This window comes from Mucor mucedo, assembly GCF_025094135.1.
Source record: "Mucor mucedo strain NRRL 3635 chromosome Unknown EV154scaffold_4, whole genome shotgun sequence".
NCBI classification, from domain to species: domain Eukaryota; kingdom Fungi; phylum Mucoromycota; class Mucoromycetes; order Mucorales; family Mucoraceae; genus Mucor; species Mucor mucedo.
Window position 1 is genome coordinate 534,569 of NW_026252288.1, and position 15,669 is coordinate 550,237.

General features: G+C 34.5%; 3 protein-coding genes across 3 annotated transcripts; 1 reads left to right on the plus strand and 2 right to left on the minus strand.

Moving 5' to 3' along the window:
• Positions 1–440: 440 nt before the first annotated feature.
• Positions 441–2,112, plus strand: EV154DRAFT_476354 (uncharacterized protein; the record flags this gene model as incomplete). The annotated part of the gene is made up of 4 exons (XM_051598026.1): positions 441–582; positions 951–1,028; positions 1,627–1,802; positions 1,885–2,112. 4 exons carry the CDS (start codon positions 441–443, stop codon positions 2,110–2,112), a joined length of 624 nt encoding a protein of 207 aa, XP_051463129.1.
• Positions 2,113–2,571: 459 nt separating this feature from the next.
• EV154DRAFT_491952 (major facilitator superfamily domain-containing protein) lies at positions 2,572–5,238 on the minus strand. Its single transcript, XM_051599618.1, has 9 exons — positions 4,472–5,238; positions 4,307–4,402; positions 4,192–4,235; positions 4,016–4,131; positions 3,833–3,940; positions 3,336–3,758; positions 3,142–3,283; positions 2,930–3,051; positions 2,572–2,862 (listed from the first exon to the last, which is right to left on the minus strand). The coding sequence occupies exons 1-9, from the start codon at positions 4,862–4,864 to the stop codon at positions 2,606–2,608; spliced, it is 1,701 nt and encodes a 566-aa protein (XP_051463130.1). The 5' UTR covers positions 4,865–5,238; the 3' UTR covers positions 2,572–2,605.
• A 508-nt stretch (positions 5,239–5,746) lies between these two features.
• Positions 5,747–8,493, minus strand: EV154DRAFT_214459 (P-loop containing nucleoside triphosphate hydrolase protein). Its single transcript, XM_051594394.1, has 8 exons — positions 8,203–8,493; positions 8,112–8,138; positions 7,982–8,043; positions 7,752–7,920; positions 7,531–7,693; positions 7,058–7,462; positions 6,872–6,937; positions 5,747–6,805 (listed from the first exon to the last, which is right to left on the minus strand). Exons 1-8 carry the CDS (start codon positions 8,397–8,399, stop codon positions 5,792–5,794), a joined length of 2,103 nt encoding a protein of 700 aa, XP_051463131.1. The 5' UTR covers positions 8,400–8,493; the 3' UTR covers positions 5,747–5,791.
• Positions 8,494–15,669: the final 7,176 nt, after the last annotated feature.

The following is a 15,669-nucleotide window of genomic DNA, read 5'->3' on the forward strand; positions in this document are numbered from 1 at the left end:
TACACAATGGCTTGCTCCCGCACATGATGGAAACGACGTCATAAGGAACATATAGGGTGACATAAATATCTATTCCAAAATAAATCATATACAATTTAAGAAGGAAATGGATTATCGTGTGTGTAAATTTATGATAGGTGGAGATGATGACTTTTGTTCATTAAACAGGAAATAAAAAAATCCCTCCTCTTAAAACACTGTTTTGGTCCTATATAAACTTGCAGTCAATGAGGGAGTTGCCACGGATGTAAGACCAATTTATAAAGATCGTTAGTACCTTATTTGGTTTCAAATGAACACTTGAGATCCTACATATAAGCAACTGTATACGCTTTCATTTAACTCGGGCTGTCTTATAGACATTTTGATTTTATACAGACAGAGTAAAAAAGGAATTAGTTATTTAATAATCTTGACACTGTATCCCGGAGAAGAATGGTATGACCCGTTTGGGTGCAAATCTGTCTCCACACCCGAACGCAGACAAAGAAATATACCGTCATTTGAAGAAACAACTAAAGAAACCAAGTGACTTTTCGATTGAGGCTAAGGATTATATCGGTGATATAGTCGCTGCAGCAAGTATATTTTATATCCAATTTTCAGGTTCAATCAACTGATATGTTATTTTTTATTATTCTTAGAGTAATATCGATGAGTTCGAAGAGATTAATGAGACCAAGGCACTCGTAGAAGATAATAAAAAAACATGCCGATTTATCAATGGAACGTAATAGGATAGTTGGTCATTTATTCATTATCTTTGTAATGGATAAAATACGATTCCAAATATAGAATGTCTTGTCGAGATTTGTAGCTGACCACTATAAATATGCGTTTGTGGAAGAGTTTAGAAAACTCAAACTTTATTTGGTACAGCCAAGTGGTAAACAATACTATAAAAAGCCTTTTATTTATTTGTGTTAATCATGTTAATTTTTCACAACTAGACATATATATTCGATTGCGGTCCATGCAATACACAAAGCATGGGATATATAACTTTGTTCAGGGAAAAGAAAATCTTGGTAGGAGAAGATTTTATAAAAAGATTTAAGAGTACAACACTTCATTGTTCAATTTTTTCTTGACCTTGAAGGTACATTCCTGATTCTAAATGATTGAGAAGAAAAATAATAGCAAGTCTTATTTAATTACTTGGTGAGCTGTCTCGAAGAGATAATGAAGGCTATTGCTCTTTTGAAAGCCAGCGGAGGTGTTATGACAGCGAAAACAATAGTCAAGAGGTTCTTTTATCAGACATAATATGCCCAAGAATTTTCAAGTTGTTATAATACTCATGGGCAACACTTTGCAAATGAGCATTTCAAAAGCTCACCTGAAGTGATTATTATTTTTTTTTTTTAAAAAAAAACAAAGTTTGTGTGTTTCTAGTAAATAAAATATGTGAGCTCCAACTTGTTTCTTAAAGCTCAGTTTTTATCTTGAAAAATAGATACTCATGTACTCTCTTGCAACCATCCGCTCATCAATTTGGTCTGCTGTATGAATGGGTGCATTATTCATTACAATATAGTAGCCTTTTGCTCGGGAAAACAATCCAACTCGTCCATGGTTATTTTTAAAAAACTTCATATTTTTTAAAAAATTTCATATAATGACCAGTGCGGGTGCCTTTTGATGTTGACTTTTTCTTTTCAGTAGGTGATTTCCTTTTACGGTTACTAAAGTTAATTTTAATTCGTTTTGAGGAATTCTTTTTGGGGATTTTAAAGTTCCATGGACAAAACAAACTTTGTCGTGTTAGCACCTGTAATATAATGCGGGAAACAGCTCTGCCGGTAAGAGTGTCTGTAACAGCTGGCTTTCCTATCAATGTCTATCCACTAGATGACCTCATGTTAATACTAAACAATTTTTCAGGTAGTCTATATCCGTTGTACTCTACATAATAGCCCAATTCTTACGATCTTGGACTATTTTTTTAGCGGTTGGTTGAGTTGTCAGATTTTTGAAGGAAAGAGTGCATTCAATTTTCAAAAGGTTGTGGACAGTGCTCTTTTTTCACAACCAAGATCCGAGAATGTTTGTATGAAAAAGGTCTATTACATTAATTATTCGTGCTTGCGGTCATTTGTCGTAGAAGTCTAGAAGGTGAAGCTTGTGCTTATCATCTGATGATTGGTTTTTAGTTTACTAACCAAAATTGGTCTGCTTTTCAAAAAAAAATATTCGAGTCTTTTATCCTCATCAATATCAAACGATTGTATCTCTTGTTATGATTGGGTACGTTGGGATACGGCTAAATTGCCCTTTTTAACTGAAAAGGGCGAAATAAAATCATACGTTGTACACATTACATCGTAAATTTATTCAACTCCCGGTGGGAAATCATCATCATCATTTTAAGGTTTTGGGGATTTTTTTTTTTTTTTAAAAAAAAACATGGGCACTGATAAGTTAAAAGAATGGGGGCCCGAGCGCATGTATCACAAAGCTATCATGACGCTCTCTCTCTCTCTCTTTTTTTTATTGTTGAAAGTCTAAATTAGTGTTTCTGTGTAAGGTACAAACTCAATTTGAAGTAATACCAAAAAAAAAAAAAAAAAAAAAGTGATGGGTGACATTTATTTTTATTAAGAAACTAATATTTAGTAAAGCCAGCTTTTCTTCTCATATGAACACCCTTAAATTTAATCAAGACCAATAATGCCATACCGATAATGTTTAAGGAAGCCAAAAGCACAGAGACGTAACCGATGGATAACGCGGATCCCATGATGGGAGATACCATACTCAAGATGGCCGCCATGGTCATTCGAAAGAAATTACAAGCGGCTGTGACCGAAGCTCCTTTTCCGGGAATTGAATCTACCAAGTAGGCAGAACCTGCTGTATATACTATTTCGTTCTTTGTGAGTTTTATCATGGATGAAAATCAATTTTTTGATAGGTGGATCTATTTTACCTTGACTCATGCCAAAGCATAAGATACTAAATCCAATAATAGCGGGCCAGACAGTGAAGCCTGCCATAATACTCCAACCGAATAATAATACACCTAATGGGATTAAAATAAATCCTCCAGGCCTGTCATATGCATATGAGATACAGTTTTTTTTTTTTTTTTTTTTTAGAAAAAAAGAAAGATAAAGTGTCATAAAAGAAAGGGAACTTTACCATGCGTTTAAAGTGAGTCTATCTTCAGCTTTAGATAAACCTCCTCTTTGATTACTTGAACGAATCAACAAGTAATCCGATAGTCTACCGGATACAATAGATCCAAGCACATTTCCAATTCCCGCACCGATAAAGCTAAGGCCTATTTTATCCAAGTTAAAAGAAGACCGAAACCATAACAAAAAAAAAATTACCTGTTTGCCATGAATCAAATCCATAATGTTCATAATAAAGATCAGGTATTAATGTTTCAAGGGTAAACATGGTACCAAAGCAAAAGCCAATTTCAATGGCAACGCAACAAACGAATGCATATTTCAACATCATGAAACTTTTAAAGGGATTAAACCTAGTAGTATTTTCCACTGGTGGTGGTGGTGGCGGAGGAGTGGAGGGTTTAGGCTCTTCTTGATCAAGAACGACTACGGAAGAAAGATCGACCAAGGTGGTTTGACTTTGTAGTTCAGTAAATGTTTGATCCCATTGATGATCCAAGCGATATGTCTCTGGGAAGAAAAAGAATAAAAACAAGAATAAAAGGACACCATAACCTGCGCAGATCCAAAACACGCTACGCCAACCGATGGCTGTTGTTACGCCTCCACCCACAATGGGACCTGCAAAAAAAAACAGATGATGTCTGAGTGCTATATAAAAAAGTTTTTGAGAAGAGCTAGATTTTTTTTTTTACCAACTAAGGGACCGAGAAATTGACCTACGAAAAGAAAACTGAATGCGGAACCACGTTCAGTAATTTGCCAGCAATCCGCCACAGTACCTGCACCCACCGACATGGTGACTTTTTAGGTGAAAAAAAAGGGTTAAGACAGAAGTTTAAGAAGACAGGTAAAAAGCATTGTTTTTTTTTTGGTACCTGATGTTCCGACGGATTGAATACATCGAAAGACGACCAACATCCAAATACTACTTGATAGAGCACAGCCCACAGATGCACCAATAAAGATTAATAATGACACTAAATAAAGAAACCTTTTTTTGATAGAAAAATGAATTTTAGAAAGAAAAGAGAGAGAGGAACCAGAAAAGTACCTTCGAATATGATAATAATCTGACATGGAAGCCCAAAACAATGGCTTTGTTAAATAAATGAATTTGTCAGTTAAAAAAAAAAAAATGAAGTCATATTCTTCATGATTTCACTTACGCCGATACCACCGAATAAGATGAACAAGGAAGATACGAGTGTGATACCTATTTCTGTAGCATTCAAGTCTACACGAATATCGGGAATACCTGGAAACTGTTGTATTATTTTAATATATGATGTCATTTGTAGATTGGGACAAAAGCTTTTTTTTTTATTATTTACGTAGACAGTGGAGCAAAATCCATTCAACGAAGAGCCAGCTGCCAAACAAGCCAAGATCAGACGTTTCTTGTTTTTAGAAAATAAGCGAGGATCGTTGGGTACGGAAGGCTGGAAAGCCATTCTTTGTTGTACAGATGTTTTGAACTTATGGAAAAGACGATGATATGCAAAGGAGCGTTTGTTCTTTTGATGTTGACGAGAGGAGGAGGAAGGGCTTCGTTTGACATGATCGTCGTTGATGAGGAGTGACCGTCTTACGTTTTGTTCTGTGACAGTGTAATTAGTAGAGCTTGTACCTCCTCGATCAATAGGGTCTAACCTAGAATCATCGTCTTCCGGGGATAAGATGAGAATACTTTCCATTGGAGTCTCTTCCTCTTCTTTATTACGCATGATCTTTTTTGTTTTTGGAAAAAGAAGAGAAACGAAATAGAAGGGCTCAAGGCAATTTATAAATATATATATATCTTTTTGCTTGTATTGAATAACAGGTTCGCAATGAGAAATCTATTTTTAATTATCATATTTTATGAAATACATATATACTTGCTATGAACAGGGCGGATGACAAGTAAAATTATGCTTGTCAAAAAAATAAAGAGAGATCTGACAAAAAATGGATTTTTAGACCAATCATGATGCACAGCTGAGGAATTCTCTGTTATTTGTTGCGCATAGATTATAATAAATAGCTTTTCGGTGTTTGTTATTTATATAAAAATAGAACGAATCTATTTATTGCAAACCATCATGTTGCTCTCATAAGACGTGTAAAGATGGTGATGAAAAAAAAAAAAAAAAAAAACTTTGCCAGAGCTATCAACAAGAGAAGCTGAGTATATATATGAAGGATATCATGTGGTGGACGTGCCAAACATAAAATAATAAAAACTGTTCTAGACTTTGTAAATGATAACAGGCTTAGAGTAAAGAATAACAAATTGGGTTTAGGTATAATGTTTACTCTATATCCGAACTTTTTCTTTCTTTCTAACCTAACCCCCTTTTAATTCACGGAGGTGCATATGTTGCTGTTTGAAAAGCAGTATACAGATAAAATATCCACATGGTAACCTTTTTTTTTATTATTATTATTATTGAGAATCCATACAACAATGATTTTTTTATGAATACAGCAGGCTTTTGTTTATTGTTTACAATAGGCGCGGGGTTTTTTTTGCATACTAAAAAAACTAGAATTGATTGTTTCAAGAGGCTTATGTCTGTTTAAATTAGAATTTTTATGTAAAGTAAAAAAAAAAAAAAAAAATAGGTTATTGACGAGAGATATAACAAAAGGGTAAGGTGAGATAGGGTGATTTAGTCTATTGGACTTGAAGTGGTAGATGAGTTTCCATTGGGAGTAAAGAGTCTACTGGTTGGCCTCTTCATGTTCTTTGGAGAATTTGCAGTAGTAGCCGAAGCGGAAGAAGAATCATGCAAGATTTTTTCTAAAGTGGGTTCATTTAAGAAGGTGCCTTCATTTGCAGCCCTTCTTAATAGATTTGTCAGGTGTCTTATCTGCAGGTTCAGTGCAGCCAGTTCTTCTGTCCGTTTCTTTAGCACCTGGGACTGAGCTTCATGAGCCTGTTCCAGTTTAAGTTTGGCATCGGAAGCCATGAGTTCTCTTCTTTTGAAAGTTTGGACTTGTTTTTGTTGAGTGGATTGTAATTCACGAGATTTCTCGAGTTCTGATTTGAGGTTTCTGTGGAGTTGTTTTTTATCGAGTTTGAGGGCTTCTATATCTGCGCGCAGACGACCAATGATACCCTCTGCTTTTGCCTGTGATGTTTGACCCTGCGTGGTGGATTGACGTTGCTTTTTCCGTAATTCCAAATTCTCTGCTACTAATAATTTGAGCTTGACTTCGTATTGGGATCGTACTTCGGAGGCCTGTCTGTTTTCCCGCAGGTGGTGTACAGCGGTAGTTTTACCTGCGATGGGTACAATGGAGGAAGATGATTTCCGGAGTGCAGCGTCGCGTTGAGCTTGCATGTCCAAAAGATGGTCTTTTAGTTCGTTCAATCGAGTTTCGTAATTGGACTTCATTTGAATGAATTGGGCCTGGGCTTTATCGAGTTGACCCACTAATTCCCGTTTTACCAGTAAATCTGCTTGAATTTGGTGTAACATCTTGACAATGTTTTTGCTTTGACGTTTTGTAGACATGTCTTTGGATTTGGAGGAAGTGACAAGGAGAGAGGTTGTTTTGTGTGTGGTGGTTGTCATGGAACTATCGGTGTCGTCCCACATGGAGTCCAATGAGATGGATTTTCGTTTGGAGGAGGTGGCTGATTTGGGAGGAGGTGGAGCATCAGACCAAGACGGTACAGACTAAATGGAATTATTCCTTATGAGTTTTATATATATATATGTATTTATAAAGAGATGAAGACTCACCAAGGCTTCTAATTCATTTTCATCCAGTATATCATTATGGTTCTCTTTTAGTGATTCATCGAGTGACTAATATATAAAAAGGGTTTTTATGCAATATTCGCTAAGTAAAATTTAGAATCTCTCTCTCTCTTTTATATATATATATATATATATATATATATATAGTACTGTTTTATTGTTTTTTACCTTTTCATCGGTGGTATACAAGTATTCTTTTCGTAATAACTCTAATAAACCATCAATATTTTTCTTTTTGCTAGGTAGATTAGCCGAAGAAGATTTCATGCGATGCATGACGGGTCGTTTCTTGTTATTGAGTCTTCGTGAAGAAGAGGAAGATGAGGGAGGACCGTGATAGTGACGAGCATCAGCTAATTGTTGTTTTAGGATTTCTATTTCAGCATGAGAATGGTCGAGTTGGAGTTGTAAGTCATCCGAATTGCGTAAGGAACGTATAGAGTGCAGTACTTTTAGAGTTTCAGTGGTATCCGAGATGGAAGGACTTACACATGCTAGTAACAGAATGTGACTTTTTTCCACCGAAAAGGAAGACACATGACGTCGTTTAGCTATAGAAAGAGAATTGGGGCACTAGAACAGAAAAGAAATAAATAAATAAATGAATAATTTTAAATGGGACCAAGTAAATGTTAGGTTACATTGAATTCAGAGGCGAGATGAATGAATTGGAGGGTGGAAATAATGTGTTTATCCGGTATATCATTTTCGACTGATTGAATGATATCTCCATCCGATATGTGTTGGTGAAGAGTGATTGAGAATACACTGGATTTTGATTCAGAGCTATTTTCTTGCAAGAAACTAAAAATACAGATATGATGTAAGTATGATGTCTTTTAGCTTTCTTGAAATTACCAACTTTTGGAGTTGCCCAACCGAATCAATTCTATGTTCATCTTTTATGTGCGTCATATTTTGAATGTCTTTTTGAAATGCAATATGAATCTCAAATGATTGCCTTCCTAAAGATTTGCTGCTTTTCTCAATCATGCTTGAAAATAACCAATGAGCACATCGATAAATTAAACCTAAGTGCATTTTTAGTACTACTAACAAAAAAAAAAAAAAAGCTGTTTTTCTTGTATCTACCTCCATCCAAATTTGACTCAAAACCTGTTCCTAGACTGTACGTTTTCCCAGAACCTGTTTGTCTATACATGACCTTTTTATTTTAAAAAAACGATTCGATACTATTTCTTTCAGTACTTTATTTTTTTACCCATATGCAATTAATGTCACATTTTCACTAGAAAAGACACCGGAGTTAGCAAAAGTTCAGGTACCAAAAAAATAAATAAAAAGGAAAGTACCCTCTTTCAAAAGCGTCCATGAGAGGAAGTAAAGTGAACTTGAATATATCTTCTTGTGTTGACTGAGGTTGATAAACACGGTCGACATGAAAAGTCTCGTTTTCTACAACCACATTGTTCTCATCTCGAATCAAGAAAATGTCTGATTCGTTCTTTTTTAAGGGTCTCACCCTCAACGCCACTCTAGAAAAGAACATTAGATTAAGCCATATTTTTTTTTTTTTTTTTTTTTGTGGGTCCCATTTACTTGACAGGTGTTGTTGTCATGAAACGGTCACAGGCTTATTTTAAAATAATAATAAAAAAAGAAAGGGTTTTGGGACAAAAGAGAAAAAAAAAAAAAAAAAAAAGAAACAGTGGCGGAGATTACGGGTAACAATCAAAAAGGAGTGTAACACGTTTTAAGAAAAAAAAAAAAAGAGAAGAGTCCAGGCCCCCCTTTTACTTTGGGTGGATCGGGACCTTTTTTTTTTTTTTTTTTTTTTTCTCGCTTTGGCCTTAAGGAATCATGCCGGCGTACATACCACTAAAGTATAAAAGTAAGTCGATTTTTTTGAATTAAAAAAAAATTATTTCTTTTCCCTTTTAATTTTTTTCATCAAAAAAAAAAAAAAAGCATCACCACCACTAGTAAAAATTAATCACAAAAAAGCGTATCTTAACTGGAAAAGCAACAATTTTTAAAAAAAGATGAACTCTCAAAACACTCGCCGTAATTCATTCTCTTCGTTTGTCAAGAACTTGATATTACTTGTTTCGCCCTCCCAACATCAAGCCAATGATGAAGATGAACTTAGTTTGGAAAGAACCACGACATCCGAAAGTAGTCCATTTCAAGACATGTATTTCTCTTTCCCTGCCTTTGAAGAGACCTATGAAGATTCCAACTGTGCCCATTCAACTTTTATCTCTCCATCCAGTATTGTCTGTTAAAAAAAAACAAACAAACAATAGCTTCTTTTGTATATATTTCTTTTTTTTTTCTTCTTTGTATATTATTTACCCTTCTTTTTAAACTCTATATATCTTACTGTACAACCCATTCCCATTAATTCATACAATACATAAATAAAGTCGTTCCAACCCTAAAGGACAGTTTTTTTTTTTTTTAAGCATCATTTGTTTCACGTTTTTCCATGCTTCTTCATGACCCTATACAGCCAAGCTGACAGCTCTGAAGCCATAGTTACCGTCTCCACGAGGGTTAATCCATTGCTAGAATACTCGCAGCATCCATATTCTCTAGACGTGCATATAAACTTGCATCTGAATCTTGAGCTACAAATTGCTGCATCGGAAAATCTGTAGCTAAAAAAAAATGCTTTGGTCAAGTTATATAAATCACCTAGTGATTTTTGTATAAACTGTTATATTTGCAGGGTAACTATGGATACAAAAGAAAATATAATATTATCATCAATTAAAAGATTTTTATAATAAAAATCTCTATTAAATCACTCATAATCGTTGCAGAAATCAGTCTTTTTATCTAAATTATGCGCCTTCCTCTACTCATAAAGAACTTGTGACACAAGAGTATAATTAAATGATACGATCGAATAAGATCAAGAAATGACCTCAATCCATCGTATCACCTAGTTGATTCATACATTAAACTATGTTCACCTTTTGATAGAGCTTATTGGGCTTAGCTAACTCAATAAGATACGGAACCACTATTAAGCGAAGAGAATATAATTTAATAGATTAATCAACCCCGATATTTACCTATAAGTAGGAAAACCACTATATGCAAATATTGCCAGGTTTAACGTACGTATGGATTTCAGTTTACATTAACAGTGCTATTCGGGATAAAAATATGATGAGTGTAAAAAACTTTAACTTTAAGATTTTAAAGTTGAATGTTAATTTGGATTTTGATCCTCCACAATGGATCATAAAATATCTATGAAGCGATAGTTACACCAATAAAAAGGTAACCGGCATAAGGACGTCAATAAGTGGATACATTTATAATCCAGACGACTTTATGACCAAAATTTCATCACACGTACTGCATAGCAAAGCCATCTTTTGAATGAAAAAATTTGTTATCAGACATTTAGAGTAAACGCTAATATCGCCCTTTTACTTACGATCAAGCTTCGCTTTTTTTGTCATCACCCTTTTCACAGACGAAGAAGAAAACTTTTATGGACATGAATCCAGCACAGAATTTGTTTGCTAGACGGAAAAAGTAGCTCCAATTCCTTTAATTAAGGCCTCATCATTATCGGTAACAAAGTACTTTGGATGAACATCAACTGGCTTGTTATTTGGCCAAACTTTATCACGAAATGAAGCCATACCCCACTGATATATCTCAAATGTCTCACAATCCATCTAACAGCCTGCAGTTGAGACAGTCGTCAATTTTTTTGGTTTTTCTTTTGAGCGTAGAGTCCCTGCTATCACAAAATTGAGCAAAACCATTTTGTGTGAGTTGGTTTTATACGTTGCATCTATGACGACGCATTCAGACCGTCTTCTATTTTCCATTTTTCCATTTTCATGAATAAAAAACACCCTCCTCAAACTCTTTCTTTTTCGTCAACCTTGTAGCGAACTTCATGTCCAGTAAGCTCAAGGTCCTTAATGAATTCACACAATTGAACCCCATCCAAATCGCGGCAAAAACGTTGCTGTATATTTGTCAAGTCTGTGACAGTAACGTTGTTGATGCTTCTAATTTCAAGTATCTAGTGTGTCATACAGGGAAAAAAGGGGGAATAGGAGAGTCAACATACAAAAGCAAAAGTCGTTCACATTAGAAAGTAAGATTTATTGTCAAGTAGTTATGTTCATTTTATTTGTTATAAATAATCAAATGAAGACTACGCTAATCATACTTAACTCGCTCGTGGTAAAATTGACAAAATTGAAATACTTACCTTCAAAGTTTCACTTGGTGTAGTTCCGCTCTTCAAAACACTAATTGCAAACTTTTGGTTTTCAACACTCAACTTTCTAATACAGCTGTACATTCACTCGTCAAGGCTTAAAGGATGGTTGTGCTCGAAACAAGCAGATTGAATCACCCACTCCCCTTTGGCACACCTAGCATCCAATCTAACGTAAACAAACACAGAACAGCCCGTTTTTTTTTTCGGTCTTTCACGAGGGACGCTTATTACAATCACCTTCTACACCTTCATTTCCATCGGCAATGTCGCCAAGAGTATCTCCTCGTTCGACAGTTTGGCCGTCCTTATCCATATTATCTTTAAAGAAAACGTTATTACAGACTTCAGAAAATGTCAAAAACATTTAAAAATACCTTTTTGTCTAGTCGAACGATAAGAGACAAAGTGCTTACATATAAGCTTAATATAAATAGAACTGCTTCTTTGCGCTTCAAATGGAATGTTTTTAGATCTGCTCAATTCTTGGATGTTAGTCTTTGCAGTATCTTTGTCGACAAAACGCTTGCCGACTGGAAACGCTTCTTGAAAAGCTTCCTGTGACTTGATGAATTCCTCGTTTTGGCTGACTGTTTCAGCAAAAGAAGGTACAGTAATAGTAGCGGTGCAGTCTTCAATTTCAGCTTCTTCTGCATCGCTCAAGCTATCCCAATTAAGCATTTTTTTTTATCATCATCCTTTACATATCCCTGTTTTTCTTCCTTGCTGATAGCTTCAATTGCCAGTGACTCTTCAAAACCATCGTTAATTACATCAGTGTTCATTTTTGATAAAAGAGCTTTGATTGGTAATTCGTTGTCGTCCATTTCGGTTTGAGAGATTTTTGGATTCATTTTGCAGGCAAGAAGAAAACTAAATATAAAAAAATCGAAGTGGCATATTTGGTGTACTTCAGTATTGAAAACTCTGCCAAAAAAATAAGTGTGGTGTCATAAAAAAAAAAGTGTGGCGTGGTTGAAAAAAGTGTGGTGTTGTCCGTATAATCATCCAAAATTATTACTGGTAGTTTAAAGGCGGAAATGTCTAGAACTCCGTATTTTTTTTTTTTTTCAAACGTATTTTTTAGAATCATGTGATGGTCTACACGTCTATTGACATGCCATATCATCTAAACTTCATAAGGAAGGATTGGAATAGATTTTTATCCGGGAAGATCAGATGGGAGCGAGGATTGGAAGTAGACATAAATATTTTGATCAGTTAATGGTTTATGTTTCAGTGCTGGGTTGCTATTGAATGTCAAGTAGATTATAGGCTGGATATATAGTGTGTATATATAAATAATGGTATTGCTAGTTATGCTGATATAAAGTAAAAAAAAAAAAAAAAAAAAAAAAAAAAAGCCCCTTACTGTTTATTATAATAAAGGAAAAGAAAGCCGAAGCATGGCCATTGTTGAGGACATTTATAGCATAACCATATTATATTACAAATAAACAGGACACAGGTCACTCTGAGTGAGATGTCTCTGTATGACAAAAATCATTGGAAGTTTATTGAAAAAAGGTCTGCTAAATTACCAACGAACTGGAATGATCGACTTTGTTTTGTTCAGTATCTTGAACTTTTAGCAACTTTGTATGTATGTATACTGCAATCGCAAATATGAAGATTTATAGTTACTCAGACTATTTTATATAGGATGGCATTCTTACAACACAACAGGTGCAAAAATAACTAGTAAAAGAAAACCTTGGGCTCGTTGAATTTAGTGAGTCATCTGTCGAATCAATTAGCAAAGAAGCAAATGTTCTTCTAGAGTAATACAGGTTCAAATAGTAGTATGTTTTGAAATAGCTTATGATTTGAAGTAAAGTGTTTTTGTCCTTTTTTTAAAACTCCCTTTTTTTTTTTTTTTTGTCCCATGCTCTCACATTTAACTATAAAATGTTGTATGCGAGAGCATTATCGTCTCCCCTCTTCATTTTTTTCCTTCTTTACTTTATCTTTTTTCTTTAATTTTAAACACACTGGTCAGTCTTGACATTAGCATTGACATCAAGCGGTTGTTAATTGTATGCTACGAAGTGTAGTTGTGTGTTATTTTGTTTCTTTTGTTGTCATTTTATTCAATTGACTCATATCAACTTGGTGGTAAGACTTTCCCCCTCATGTTCCCTTTTAACTCTTATTCGCATCATTGCATTTCTGTTTAGTTGTTTCATTTATTTCAATAAATAATCTATCATAAATAGCGGTCAAAAACTATCGTCCTAAATTACTTACTGGATTTCCCACCGTATTTTCAAAAAGTCGGCAGTAAATTTTTAAAAAGCCTTTCACCGTCTTTTTCAAAAAGCTTCTTTTAATTTTTCAAAAACATAGCCTTAATTTTTCCAAAAACTTTTACCATGTCCATTGTCATTTTTATGAGCGATCTTAATCTTGATGTAGAAGGTGACGACGAGACTGAAGAGCTGTACGTTCACTTATACCAAAAAAAGTGCTGGATCAGCATCTAGCGTTACTGAAAGTGCCATGGAAGTAAATAATGATATTGCTGACAATTTGGAGCTTTTCCCTGATAGTAATGACGTGACAACAACAAAGGTTTGGACGAAGAGAGTACCCGAATTGATGAGACTTTAGAAGAAGCACAAACTCGTGTAAAGAACTATTGTGACCTTCATTTTAAAACCAGCCCGAATTTAAGCAGAATCAGGCGTATCAGGCGTATCAGGCGTAGACGCGGAAGCAGATACAACATTTGAACCATTATCTTCTTGATTTGCTATGGTATTATTATGTGTCTTTGTGGTATTTTCATGATTTTCACTTTCGACTTGTTCCGCAGCATCACTATCAGACTGTTGTTGGCCATAATGTTTATAAAAACTTAGATTCAGGAGTTTCTAATTGAAAAATAAACTATAGTCAGAGAAGAACTTTATCAAGCCGAAAATAAATTTACATTGATATCATTAAGAGGTGCTGTCTGATACTTCTTCATTGATGTTTGTGTTTGGCCAACTGTGACTATATCTTTTTTTATACATGATGATAAAAGCTCAAAAAAAGAGCCAAAAGATATGCATGAATCATAAAGGGAAATGGCTTCTATTAGATTCCATTTTCTTCCAGGTGTATGATAAAAATAATTAATGCTCATGGTACAGTGATAAAGAAAGCAAAGATAGCAAAACGCCAAATTTCTTGGCTACATCATTTTTAGAATGATGATGCGTCATCATTTGAAATTTTTGATCCGTCAGTGTGGAACATAGTCAAAAAGTTTGCCAAGCTTCAAAAAGCAAAGACTGCTGACTTTTTATCCTTGATCAGCCTTACGGAAACCAGGTAAAAAAGAGTATTTTGATAATCAAAAGGGCCCAAAGATACCTGATATCATTCTTTATATAGGCTGAATGTTTGTTCAAGTATATATACAAAAGTATTATGGCTGATCAAATACAGAGTCTCGACCTTTTTGCCATCACCGGGTTATATTAAAGACTGGCGACCCTATTCGTGCTGTAGCTTCCAAGCGCAAGAAAGTAAGATGTCAAATAGGAATATTATCTATATAAATCCTTTCTTCGTAATTTGATAAACAACTTTGAATCTTTTTATTTATTTACATACATGAAGTTACTGTTATTATGTAAAGGCTTTTTAGCCTTTCTTTTTTAGACCGATTGACGTTAACAAAGAACAATAGTATTTGTACGAACAAAAGATACTTCATTTGCTTTGAAATTTGAATAGTTTTTGCTAACTATCGCTTTTTAAAAAGGGCAATTCTGTGAAGGCTGGAAAAGGGTGTTACTTAAACCTCTCCAAAACATTATGATCTATGGAACAATCCTACATATTAAGCATACATATACGAAATAAACAGTAAAACTGGCTAGAGTAAATAACACTCAGCATATTTTGTTGGGCAGACGTTTGATCTTATTCCAATTTTGAAGCTTGTATGGGTTCCACGCTGTATTATTTTATTGGCCCGAAAGCTCTAAGTGTGCCAGCAAGAAGCTCGTCAATGCTATAAAAGCAGCCCCGTAAAATGACTTGAGCAAGGTAAACGGTGATGGTCTTTTTAGACCGTTACGCTACATAAATAATGACAAGTTTAGTAGCAAAAACAACATCATTGCTACAAATACCTACGTTGCTCTCAGATTAGTATTCTTGGACCGATCTTAATGGAATAGCTTCCATGTTTTCTTCAAGAGGGGAAAAATACATCCCCGTTTTTCTTGTATGGGTCTCTTGCTGATGTCCTGTACCTTCAATTGGGGGTTATTCACTTATCTAACTCTATTCAAACTTTTTAAATATTCCATTTGATAATCCTAAATATAATTCTTATTAATTCTTATATCAAACACTGATCATTTACTTTATGAACAGTCTTGATCTTATATCATTCTTCATAGAAGTTAAGGACAAACATTTGAATAATAACATCAATGTGAAAACATATAAAGGTTACATCAGCCACATTGATTATTTTCTTTTGTTAGTCATTGGGATACTTTTCCAATATCCTGCTTATTTTTCTTATAAAATGATGATGGTAATATCTTCCTTCGAAGAACTT

Bases quoted from the DNA above. Each gene is read 5' to 3' on its own strand.
- EV154DRAFT_491952 (XM_051599618.1), bottom strand. From the start codon at position 4,864: ATGCGTAATAAAGAAGAGGAAGAGACTCCAATGGAAAGTATTCTCATC. The intron at 4,132-4,191 runs GTACTTTTCTGG...TATCAAAAAAAG, and splicing joins GATTATTATCATATTCGAAG to GTTTCTTTATTTAGTGTCAT. The intron at 3,941-4,015 runs GTACCAAAAAAA...TCACCTAAAAAG, and splicing joins TCAATCCGTCGGAACATCAG to TCACCATGTCGGTGGGTGCA.
- EV154DRAFT_214459 (XM_051594394.1), bottom strand. From the start codon at position 8,399: ATGTTCTTTTCTAGAGTGGCGTTGAGGGTGAGACCCTTAAAAAAGAAC. The intron at 8,139-8,202 runs GTACTTTCCTTT...TGTCTTTTCTAG, and splicing joins ATGGACGCTTTTGAAAGAGG to TGAAAATGTGACATTAATTG. The intron at 8,044-8,111 runs GTAAAAAAATAA...GGTCATGTATAG, and splicing joins GTGACATTAATTGCATATGG to ACAAACAGGTTCTGGGAAAA.